At 37.1% G+C, this 13,366-nt stretch overlaps 1 protein-coding gene across 1 annotated transcript in view; it reads right to left on the minus strand.

Annotated features, from left to right (window-relative positions):
- Positions 1-9,763: 9,763 nt before the first annotated feature.
- Positions 9,764-13,366, minus strand: part of LOC127877066 (uncharacterized) — a 4,693-nt gene continuing 1,090 nt past the window's right edge. The window contains exons 3-5 of the mRNA XM_052422666.1: positions 12,729-12,838; positions 10,298-10,314; positions 9,764-9,767 (exon numbers count right to left, since the gene is read on the minus strand). Of these exons, the coding sequence (XP_052278626.1) occupies positions 9,764-9,767; positions 10,298-10,314; positions 12,729-12,838 (131 nt within the window). The remainder of the gene's footprint in view (positions 9,768-10,297; positions 10,315-12,728; positions 12,839-13,366) is intronic.

Here is a 13,366-nt window from a genome sequence, read left to right on the forward strand (position 1 = left end):
AATCTCAATAAAAACCATCAATTATGTTTTTAATTTATCACGATATTGTCCGAAGCGCTTCAAAACATCATAATGAACTCCAGTTCGCGTTCATGTTTCATTTAAGGATAACATCTTTACGTAGGTGGATTGAGTCAGTTTTTATTTCGAATGAGAACATTTTGAAAATACGCGTCGGCTTTTGCGGGTGACGTCACTGCGTTAGCTGAGAAATGACACCTATGTGTCGATTTAAAGAATATCACATTCTCCAATTTACTCCATTGCGTATTTTAAAATTTGGTTAAACAGATGTATACAGTATTTCAGTAACAAAAACTAAAACGTTATGGCCATTCGTTACTGCATACGAATCAAAAGAAACATCCGGCTCAGAAAATTAAAGTGGCCATAAACCGCTTTGCCGAAAGTGAAAAAAAAGTCAACACACGCTGTTGGCATGTTCTTTTTTCCAACTGATAAATCCTATTTTCTTATTTACTTTTAAGTTTGCAATATTCAATTGAGTGTATTTCCAGTTACGAACAAACTAAAGAAGACATTTAAAACGTTATGATGTGTTGCTGTATTTTGTACAGATGGTGGCTAACAACTGATATTTAGTATTTGACGGTAAATATACTGACACACTGATAAAAACACTTTCGCTGGGAAAGGGTAACGGACACAATGTGCATCAATCCTAGTGAAAACTGTGAGTTACAATTGAAAACAACAATAGCTTGTTTTCAAATCTTTAACATTAAACCTTAAATAAGTCACGAGAGTAAATATTATGGAAAAATATGTTCAATATATAGACATACACATGTTCATTATTCCAAAAAGCATAGCCAGGTTGAAGTTACCATTTAAGTTATATTGATGCTAAATATATCAGGTAAAAAACAGTTTGTTTCACTAGTTTTAACAAAAGAACATGGTTTAATAAATGGAAAAATGAATATTTACCGTATTTTACAAAATGTAGAGATTTTAATCCATTTTCCCCAAATTTTCTAGTTTTACGATGTATATATTCCAAATTTTAAGGGTACAGAACCCGTAAAAAATCATTCTAATATTATGTGTTATTTATGGTAGCAGTATAATTTATCTTCGCCGGAACCTCAAGCAATATTACGATAAAACATATTTCCATACAAGGTTTCATTACACTTTCTCAATTTCTTCTAATTTACTAAACACTAAAATATTTTTTTAGAAGAGATATTTGTAAATTAAGTGTCCTTTTTCGTCCAAATTACATATGTTGTTAGCGAGCTATTAAACGTAAAAAAGGCATCGTCAGTATTGTTAGCAAAGCATGAGTAAGTGCAAAATCTTCATATTGCTCTTTCTATGAACACTTGTAATGTTTAAATTTAAAATACTAGTTTCATTTAGCACAGCAATATTGCTTGTTTAAACATTCAAAATATGATTAATCTCTGTTCGAAAAGGTTGTGCATATTACCATCACATTGGTTTTCATGTGTATGCCAAGTTTCATGATTATAATGTATGTATCCTTTCATAAATTGGATTATTATATATAACTTTATTTTAGCTACAGGGACCTGACATATAGCACTTGCAGTTTTAAGTAGTTGTGCACAATCCTCGTATTACTCCCAATGCATAACAAATTGCATAATCATATAATATGTTCTTATCGGCAGATTACTTTGTTTGTTGACGAACATATGGTCGTATGGGTAAACGGAAGAAGACTGATTGACAGAAAACACGCGAACAAATAACTAACAATGTCTACTATGTTTCATGATTAGGTGTAGTATTTTGAGTAATTACAACATGGTCACAATTTAGGCTTGTTATATTTTAGAAACAAGAGATGTGTTTGTCAGAAACACAATGCCCCTTACTGCGCCGCTTTCATTTATTAATTGTTTTTTTATCATTTGGCAGGTACAGATAATTATCTCCCTTTGAAGCTTATTACTTCCCTTGGATTTTTTTACATTTGACCTTGAAGGATGACCTTGACAATGACCTTTAACCACTCAAAATGTGCATCTCCAAGAGATACAAATGCATGCCAAATATCAAATTGCTATCTGAAACGACATAGAAGTTATAAGCATTTTTCGAAACCTACACGCAATGTGTGACGGAAAGACAGACAGACAGACGGACAGACGGACCTCTGGTGAAAACCAAATGAACTTGTGTAATCTTATATGGCTCTGAAATAATCGTTTGGTTTCCTTCTGATTGAACTGCAGTTTCTGTATGTTTATATCTGTATAGGTATTTTGATAGATTGCTCCTTAATCCATTCCTCCTTGGTCTCTTTCATCTCCTTTCTCACCTCCCGGTATTTTCTGCCATAGAGTCCTGGCTGGTGTACTTTTCATGCCTCATATCTTTTTCTTGGTTGCAGAGGTCCATTATCTCGGTCGTCACCCATGGCATGTTCTTCCTTATCTATCTCCAAACATTTCTCTGGCATAATACAGCAGGACTTCATTAATGTTGTTCGTCATTATCATTGTCAGCGATGTTCAGTGCTGCAAACTTTCCACCTTTTTGTGTTTGATTTGCCTTTGCTATCCGAAAATGTTCAGTTTCTTCAAGTCAAATATAAATATTTAGCTTCAGTATAAAGTCATTGGAACTACCGATGTCTGCGCGAAAACGTTCTTGTGATCGTCTTGAACCGTTGCGGCGCCAGTATGAAGTCGATCTGGTTGTGTGCTTGCCCACTTGGAGCATGCCAGGTCGATGGTCTGAACTGTTTTTGTTGGTACAACGTGTTGACCTGGTTAAGTTGATGGCATCTAACGAACTAGAAAGTACAAGCCTTATGTCGTTGGTATCTCCTATTCCAGATCTACATAGTGCCCCTGACCATTCTTTATAGACCTGTCCAGCTTTGGCATTCCAGTCGCCTTCGACGAAGTGGTTGTCTGTCTTCGGGACATTGGCTATAATGCGCTCTAACCCTTCATACAACTTTTAATCTCCTCGTCTTCGTAGTTTAATTTTGGCGCGTATACCGTGATGATGGTGATGCTGTGAGATATTGCAGAGATACGGATGGTGATGAGCCTGCTGGAGACTGTGATGCAACTGATGGCGCTGTTGACTACCTTCTTCCAAACGATGAAAGCATCCCCTTGTTGATGTTTGGAATCCTCTCCGCTGAACCGCATACTGTGTCCTTTGTCTATTGACTCCTAGCCATATCGAATAGTCCGATAATGTCTCAGCGGAAGCACTTTTGCTCATGCCTCAGTTCGTTGTTCTTTCCGCGCGCATGTTTTGTTTGTACGTTTCATGTTTTGACGGTTGTTTCCTTTCTTGATATCTTGGCGTAAGGGTTAAGTCGAGTAGCTAATTTGTCGCATCTACCCTTGAAACTAGCAGTGGTGTGTGCGGTCGTTCTTATTCCGGGCCCCGACCGAACTGGCTTGGTTTTTCTGATTTGGTCTCGTCATTTCCTTTCATTGGGCTTGGATTTAACTTGGCAGTGCTAGTCTCGTCACCAAGAACTTGCAGATGGTTGTACAAAACGTGCCTGACCCATTACTACGTTTTGCCTGCTATCAGAAGCGGTTACAAGGGTTTGGTTAGGTCAAGGTCCCGAAATCAGATGAAAGAGGTGAGGACCACTTGCCCCGTCTTTCTGTGGTCGCTTCTGCCAAGCTACAAAGTACTATCACTACGATTAACTTCCCGTAAGACCCACACGAAGACCAGTCAGCCGAAGGTAAATGTTAAAGAACACGATGACGGGAACCTGCTGACCGAGAGTTCCGCAGTCCTTAATAGGTGGACTGAATACGGCAGTGACCTCTATAACTACCCGCCAAAACCAAACTCCAGTCTCATTAAGAACGATTCTAGACCAGAAGTCAACACAAAAGTCTTTCCATACTAAAGGAGGAGATGGAAGAGGCAGTGCGTAGTCTGAAGGCAGGAAAAATCCGGGATTGGACAACGTCCCTTACGAGCTGATTAAGTACGGATGATATGCAACGACTGCAGCAATGACGGCATTATGCCAGAAGATCTGCCAGGAGAAAAGTGACAGAAGGAGTGGACCAAGTTTCTGGTAATCCTACTACCTTAAAGGGCAATCTTAAGCTTTGCGAGAATTACCGCACCAAAAGTCGCATCAACAAACCCAAGCAATGTCAGGCTTTGCATCATCCTCAACCGACTGAAAAGTAAGGCCCAGGAACTGCTATCGGAAAAGCAGGCTGGATTCAGAGCTGGAAGGAGCACTGTGGAACAAATCTTCAACTGCATGGTCATAATTAAGAAACACCTGCAACACCACGCGAGCTCTTCCACAACTTCGTTGACTTTTAAACAGCGTAAGACATGATGGTTGATGGCAAATTCTGAGAGGAGTCAACATTGACGAAGGACTTGTGCAAGTAATCGAAGCAATCTGCGGAAAAGCCAGCAGCGCTGTACTTTTCAATTGACAGATGGGTGACTTCTCAGGACATCATTGGGCGTCCGACAAGGATGTCTGCTTTCCCCCGTTCTGATAAACCATCACTTGAGAAGATAATGCAGGGGGCCCTCATGGGTGGCTCCAGCAGTGAGCTCCAAGACATCACAAACAGACTATATGAAAGAGCAGGAGCATACGTTATAGAAGACAGAACGTTGAAGTCGAAGATGATGGTCAACAGCACTAACAACACCACTTTATACATCATCATGAAAGGCAAGAAGCTGAAAGAACTCATGAGCTTCAAGTTCTTGGAAGCAACCCTGTCAAAAGATGGAACTAGAACCGCTGAGGACGGAACAAGATTCATCATGGCATCCGCCGCGATGACCAGACGGAGCAGGTTGTAGACAAGCAGCTCCATCAAGTACCAGCCAAGCACACAGGTCCCTGTCCTACTGTACGGCTTCGTAACTTGGGCACTTAACGCTGACACACAATGAAGAATACAGGCCTTTGAACACCAGTGTCCCCAAAGACTGCTCCTCATCTCCTACATAAAGCATAAGACCAATGCGTATTCCTTGAACATGAAAACAACACTTATTGCCCAAAATAAACCTTCCTGTCGAGAACAAGAAGCCATTCAAACGGCAAAAGCTGGCTTGGTTTGGGCAGGTCACCAGGCACGACTCTCTGTGCAAGACTATGCTCAAAGGCACGATAAGCTGATGTCGCCGTAGAGGCCGTCATAAGAAAAGCAGAATGGTATTGGTATTGGTGGTGGTGTTGTTGTTGTTGGTGGTGGTGGTGGTGCCGCACACCTGACGCCGCACGACTACGGACGCCGGGAATAGGATGATCGCAATCGCTAGACTTCAACACGTGGTAAGCAGGTGAGCTTTTCCGGGCAATAATATTTGATTGAAATAATCCTTGGTAAAACGTAAGGATCAACGAGCATGCATAGATACCTACCTTGGTATTTAATTGGGACTAATATATGACCAAGGCCATGGTCACTCTTACTTTCAACTTAATATATGTATTCAGGATGAAGGAACCGCACTAATTTTGTTCTCTTTGAAGCTAACGTTCATAACGTCGGTCGGGCACATTTGGTGTCAGTTAGATAAAATCAACCCATTGTTAATTAAAATTAAAAAAACAAACACATTTGTACCCGCCAATAACCGGTTTGGAGGGAGGATAAGTCCTCAAATCTTGTTTGTAGGTAGTTTACATGAATCGCAAAATGAAAGCAATGCGTAAATTAGTAAGTAAAACGTTGAACTTGGTTTCATGGTATTGCCATGTTGTATTGTTTTTGTTTAAAATGCCTCGTTGTCAGTGATTGAGTCGTTACTTGTTGTTGATACTTTATTTCCTCTGGCCGCAGAGAATTGGAAGTGTATAGGTCTGTTTCTTATTGAAACATATGTGTTGAATTTGTATGTATTTTTCATATTTAATCTTCCCTAAATTTGAGGTTAGTTTTGCACTGAAATGTTTTTACTCCAATCCCCCAATGACTCGAAACACCAATTTTAATCATGTTGCATTGCATTGGTTGTGGGGGGTTACCTTATTAAAACCGTGTCCGTTGTCCAATGGTTAAGGCGTTCAAAGCGGAATGTCGAAGGTTTGAGACTCTTTTTTCCGGAACTTTGCAATAATTCCGACTTGAATATAATTTTGTCAATATTTCCTTTATTGTAAACACAACATATTGTTGTGCGTTCAACAAATAATTACAGTATTTTAACTGCAGCAGACTGTTACATTTACTGCATTATGGATCCGAATAACATCTCCACTTTTGAGAGAGTCCTCACAACTTTCTCGCTTCACTAGTTTTATTATTTACTTTCTTGGTGTGCTAATAGGGTATCCGCAACACAAGACATTTGTATAATTTTAGGACTTTTCCATGTTTAAGTGAGCATGCTAAATTATTGTTTTCAGTTTATATGGATACACAAAAGTTGTATAATACCTTCAATGAAGATATTTTCCGAGTTTCATATGCAATGAAGGTTTTAAATGATTATTTAATACGCATTATAAACTATAAACGTTTTTAAAAACAAGATCAAAATCCTTATAAAAGCAATTCTTAATCAAATGTGCATCATTTAGGTGAGTATGCTCCTTACTCCTTCGTATTTGGAGCAAGCTGGCACGTTTAAACTGCGTTATTTAAATAATTGAGATTCCATGTAGATGTCTATTTTTATTATTCCATATTTAAGTAAGTAGCAAAGTACAATAAGCCAATAGCTGAACGCAAAATTCTTGGGTAAATGACCATTCTATCAACTACTCACGTAATTAAGCGGATAGACACCAGCATGTTTTCTAGGGTCAAAGTTGCAGGATAAGTACTGCAGTCTGAATGTTGATGCCGTAACATTTTATCCCGTCATAAGTATGTATCCATGATTGTTAGGTTCCTATTGGTGAGACATATCGCGTCAACCTCTGGTTCGGAGATCAGATCGGAAATCCAGAAGCCAGCTGGATGATGTTCGCGCATGTTTTGAACCGTCATTACCTCGCTTACCGCATAAGGGAATATTGTCACACGTATTATTGGTTTCGTCAGTAACGGGCTCACAATATATTGGTGCACCGATTTCATCGTATTCGCAATTCGAAACTGGATCATCATTATGTGTTTTATTGTTTTCGAGTGATTTGATGGAACATTTTTAATAGGTTGATTTGATATCGCCAGTCGAACCAGACGTTTTAATTTGACACCTTTCAAGAAAGCCTTCGATACTGATGACTGCATCACCGCAGAAACCGTTTGCTAGGATATTGATTATTTCGTACGTGGTATTTAGAATTTTACTTGTTAAGATTTTTAAATATTTTAAAATAAACAACATTTTTTTTACACAAGCCTTCGTAAGTCGTGTGCGGATTTTGCAATATCGTTTACTGATTGGAAACGCTCGATGATACATTCACACAATAAAAATGAATTTTTGTTTCAAAGTATGAAAACGTTTACAGCATTTCAAAAATAGTTGAGCTGAAATAGCCAATAGTTATGTGGACATCTGTCAGAAATAAAAGTGCATTCATAAATGTTGTTTGTATTGCCCTTGATGTTTTAATTGACGAGCCGTTTGTATTGTTTCCATTCAGTAGACAAATACGGTAATATTGTATATGCTTATGGATAGTGGACTTACCAGACACAAATGTGTATTTCTCTTAAATAAGACATCACTTTATGTACATTGTTTATGCAGTATTTAACAAAAGGACGCGTCTTAAGCTTTTTTAATGTCAAATCACTCCATAAATGCCAGTTTATTTTGGCCAATTTGGTTCCAGAGGTGGTTTATTCAAAGCGTCCACTGGCAGCACATTTCATTCATTGATTTCAACGCATCTAATTACACTTTTATTACGCTTTCAAGAATTGGCACTTAAAACATATTACATTACCACATGTTTTCAAAGATTTACAATCTACAATTCAAAACGTTTCAAACGTTGCTTAGTTTTGGGTAATGTTTGGGGTAATGTTTGGATGAAAACACACCAAACAAACATATGTCGTATAAGAAGTGGAACATGGAACGGCAGAGGGGAGAGTCACGAGTGAAGGCGGGGGGGCGAGGTGGCAGAGGTGAGAAAGGATAGGGTACAGAGACAAGGTAAATCCACACACACACACACACCACACACACCACACACACACACACACACACACACACCACACACACACACACACACACACACACACACACACACACACACACACACACACACACACACACACACACACACCCACACCACACACACACACACACACACACACACACACACACACACCCACACACACACACACACACACATCACACACACACACCACACACACACACACACACACACACACACCCACACACACACCACACACACACACACACACACACACACACACACACACACACACCACACACACACACACACACACACCACACACACACACACACACACACACACACACACACACACACACACACACCACACACACACACACACACACACACACACCACACACACACACACACACACACACACACACACACACACACACACACACACACACACACACACACCACATACACACACACACACACACACACACACACAATATATATATACCTTGAATCGATACCCCATGGTAGCTCAAGGCCTTAGTGATCGTTACTAAATATAGAACAATTAAGTCAGTTAAAATAAAATCAAGTTTAAGGCATATCGAATTAATATTTTGTTAATGAGAAAAGATCAAAAATACTCAGTGCCCCAGATAAGCTGCGTATCTGCGTCATTCACGCTATTAAAATGTTTTTAAAACGCAAAGAAATACAATATCATGCGTATTGAAAACGCAACCAATTTGACTTTTACGCAAATTCGTCAAATTTGATGCGTACGATGCAATAGCTTCGATCAAAAATGCTTTCGGAATTTTCTCTTAACTTTGGAATTATTATCATAACACGGCGACGCTTTCATTCAGCAAGCGCACGGATAACGGAGCAGTCAAAATTATTAAAACGCTCTGCGGACTAGATTTCACAGTTAAAAAGGCGTCTGACCAAATAATTGACGAAGACATACATGCGTTTTCAATCTGACATAGTTCGTCGCTCATTGTGCATGTATTTGTAAAGCGTCTGTACTTTCAGTTTCTATTAGGATGCGAAATCAAAATGTTTAAGAGAGGTTTAAAGACGTCTGCGATTGTTGCGCCAAAATATCAGTCGATTGCAAACTTTTTCGAACCAAGAAAGCAAGAGCCAATAAGTGCAGAATAATTCGTGTTATCGAATTTTTAAGTTTAAAGTTTATATTTAAGACAGTTTCAAGGATTAAAGATGTTATGAAACTTATGTTTATTAAAGTTAATTATGAAATTATTGAAATAATACAAGTGTGCAGCTTCAACAAAAGTAAAGCAGCAATGATTTTAAGGTATGCATTTTTATAAATCATTTCACCCTATTTCAAGAATGAAATCACCCTATTTTTCTAAATCGATGGGTGAAAACCCTATTTCCCAAATAATTATCTGGGGCATTGAATACTTGGTGGCGACAATAACTCACGTTATTTTGATCCTATTTTATAAACAGTTTGTTAATCGCATGTGGCTGAAATGCTTAACATAACAAGGGAAGTGGAGTTAAACGTAGCATATAATAAACTTGATGTGTCAAATAAGCTGATGTTCGTATGACAGCGATATGTTTGCACAACTAAACGTTATCAGTATATACAACCAAACAACAACATGTTTGCGTACCTTATTTCCTGAAGTATCCTTTAACTGAAATAAAGAACAATTCTACAGTTAATAGTTTATGTGATTGAAATAAACAATGGGTTTATAACGCATTCCATATTTTACTTAAACTAAACGTATTATGTAAACATTGGTATTAAATGAATAGATAAACACGTGTAGATAAAGTTATCATTATTATGTCAGCAATTATATTTGCTCTTACAGTTTACACAAACAGAAACAATTACCTTTTTATGCAAACTTTTCAGCAATCCGTAACGATCAACCTGGAAAAACCATCACAACTTACTCAATATGTTTATATTTTTATTTATAATAAATAAATAAATAAAAACCTAATTATAGTTATATATTTATTATTTAAAAACACATTTAAATACAACGTGATAATTTCAGAAGAAGTATTTATATTTGTAACATTACTTACATCTGTACATAATTTAACGTACATCCAATTATCCATATATTCAACGTCATGTGTATCTACCCGTTGAACTAATGTTTCAAGAAAGTTATCATCATTGCAAACAATGCAATACAAAACTGCATACTGTAGTGGTAGATCTTTCTGAAATATACAAAATGCTATACAGATAAGCTTATATACTATCATACAAAGCATTATAATGTAAACAGTAAAGGTCATTTCTTGTTTTTCAAAGTTTTAATGAAATATGCAATATTCGCGTGAATGATACTTTGATGTTTTTTCGGGGTATACAGAGGAACCCTACTGCTGAAAACCCTATACAAAGTTCTATTGTGTCTTGATCATATTTGATGACGTTGCTGAGTCATTAAAATACTATGTTTTGTTATAGTTTTAGTAACCGTGGCACGTCCTTTTAAGTTGGTCATAAAAGAATCCTATAGTTGTATACCAAGTTTCACTCAACATTATCGTACTCTCTGACAAATCGCATTATTTAGTTTTATCTTTGGTACTTCTAACGTTTATTTACATATTGCACACATACAGACAGACGGCGGTTGATACGTGGAAGAGACTAACAGGCAAATATATGGCAAATCTATAGTTTAATGTATACTCAGAGTTATTTAATCACATTTATCAACTTAACGAGAAAGTACAGTATAATAGTTTGTTCTAGAAGTAGTAACACTGATAAGACCATTGACTATAGTCGTTCAGAATCATCACATTGCAATCCTTTTCGAGATTTTACGGTATCCAGTTTTGCGGACGGCCAGTATGACGGCGGACGAACAGACGGACAGGTGAGACGGACGGTAAATCTACAGTCGCCTGCGGTGAAACCCTTAGAGATGTGTTAAGTTTGTTTAATATAATTTGTTTAATATAAATCCTTAATCCGTTTGAATTAAAAAACGATATTTTTTTTTATAGTCCTTGAAGAATGCCTGCGAATCTGCAATGTTGTACATTGAAAGGTGTGGTAGAACGCCTCCGGAAATGTTCGTGCCTACGGAAAGACGGATGGACGGATAGACGTTCATGGCGATTCCACTAAACGTCTATTTCCTTCGCATCGGGAGTTGGATAATGAAAGGGATGTGTCCTTGTTGCACGCAAACCTTAACCTTAATTTCAACTTTCGCGCATACATTAACTCTAAATGAAGAAGTCCAAAAAAAAACCTTGTCCTGCTAATTGCTGGTCACAGTCATAGGTATTGGTCAGTTGCAGATTATAAAGAAAAAGAACATAAATGTATGGTTATTTTCAAGTACACTCAGCAGCATTTGTTTGTTTAAATTGCATGTCAAGATTATGGAACTTAGTCAGTGATCCTTCCCAATGACCCAAGACACGTGAATGGCTTGTCAAACAGTGATATGAAAAAGATGCAGGTACCTCAATTGAAAGATCATGCAGACGCTGACGCTTACGCCGACCGAAAAGTGAGTAGTAAAGCTCCCACTAGCTAACAAGTTTTAAGTGTACCTTTGGATACGGGTCACAAGCATTATACACGACATGTCCTATTAAATGAGTGAAACGGTTAGGCATGTTATTATAATTTCCCGTTGAATGATGTTAACGTCTTAATAAGCTGCAAATATGCTCATAGTGTAAGCTTTGAAATACACGTTTGCAATTGCACAGAACATACACGAAACACATTAACACAAACGGTGACTATTTGAGGTCAGGTAATTTATCATTGTCTGATGAACGAAAAAGTTGCAGCAATCGAGACAGGTTGTATTGTGCCTACCTTTGACTTGTAACTTTTAAGTGGAACCTAGACATTTGAGCTAAAGACTCGTCGTTCCTACGTTATTCATATACATTTTGTTTTAAATGATAAAATATTTAATAAGTTAAATTTCGGACATTCTGTATTATGTCCAAATGTAACCATTAACTTCTTGATTTGTGCACATGGGACACTTTCTTACAAGCGACACACTGTATTAAATTGCGAATATGTTTACAAAGTGGTTTATATTATTATGGTTAATGATGAAGACAGTCTACGGCCAATCTCAGAAGTATCACACATGCACCGCTATATGCATTGAAAAATGTGGCTGCAATTTCAAACTTTCCGGTAACGGGTTCAAAAACAATCACTGGTCATTGGGCATTATGGGTAGTAGCATACGGTGCTTTATGTGATAGCTAATGCATCAGGGTAGAAACAAAATTGATTGTTTCTCAAGTACTTTTAAATAATAATAATACAAAATAAAGAGGGGTGGTCTTTTATTTTCATTTATTAAAAAAAAATTGTATTAATACATATTATTAATTATATAAAAACGACATATATATATATATACTTGTGTCAATGTCGATATATATATATATCAATGTCAAAAAGTGTTCCGCAATAAAAAAGCAAATTATTATTTCGAGCTTCATGTATTTCAAAACGTGCGCGAAATAAGCAATATATTTAGCATAACTTGCAATCAAGCCGAGCTATTTTCTTATCGCTTTGAACAATGCATAGTTTACATATCCTTACGAAGTAAAGATAACGTTTAACTTACCGCCATGCGTTGTCCATCTAGTGACACAAGTTGTTTAAAATGGTCAGTGAGGCCAGGATGATAATGACAGTAAAGTGCCCATATCATGAGACACGTCACGTCTAATCCAGCTGTGCATGAATATTCGCATTAGATTATGATTATGATCTTATTGTAAATTTAATTCTAAACAAACATGTATTTGTGCTTCTGCATCTTAAAATAACATAACTACTCAAAATCAACGAAAATTTCGTATAATATTTCGTAAAATAAAGCTAAACAATTAAAAATCATTGTTTCTTATGGTCATTGTCGAAATTTCAACGCCAGATGTTGTCTAGTAAAATAGATGTTTGTGGATACGAAAGGCTCGTTCTTATTTTGGATTTAACATGGTGCCCTTTTAGTGTTCGTGTGTCGTATCAATAGATATATTCGCAATAAATTAACATGGAATTTATTGTGGTCACAAATAAATAAAAAACGAGCATTTTGTATCTACAAAAATCAATGTAATCATACCACATCTTGCGTTGAAATTGTGGCTATTGCTATAAGGAGTAGTAGTTGTTTAGGTGTTAACTTTATTTTACGAAATACCTTACGAAATGTTCGTTGATTTTGAGCGTTATAGAGACTTTAACGCACGAGTCGGA

The sequence above is a fragment of the Dreissena polymorpha genome, chromosome 4, assembly GCF_020536995.1.
Source record: "Dreissena polymorpha isolate Duluth1 chromosome 4, UMN_Dpol_1.0, whole genome shotgun sequence".
In the NCBI taxonomy this organism is placed as follows: Eukaryota; Metazoa; Mollusca; class Bivalvia; order Myida; family Dreissenidae; genus Dreissena; species Dreissena polymorpha.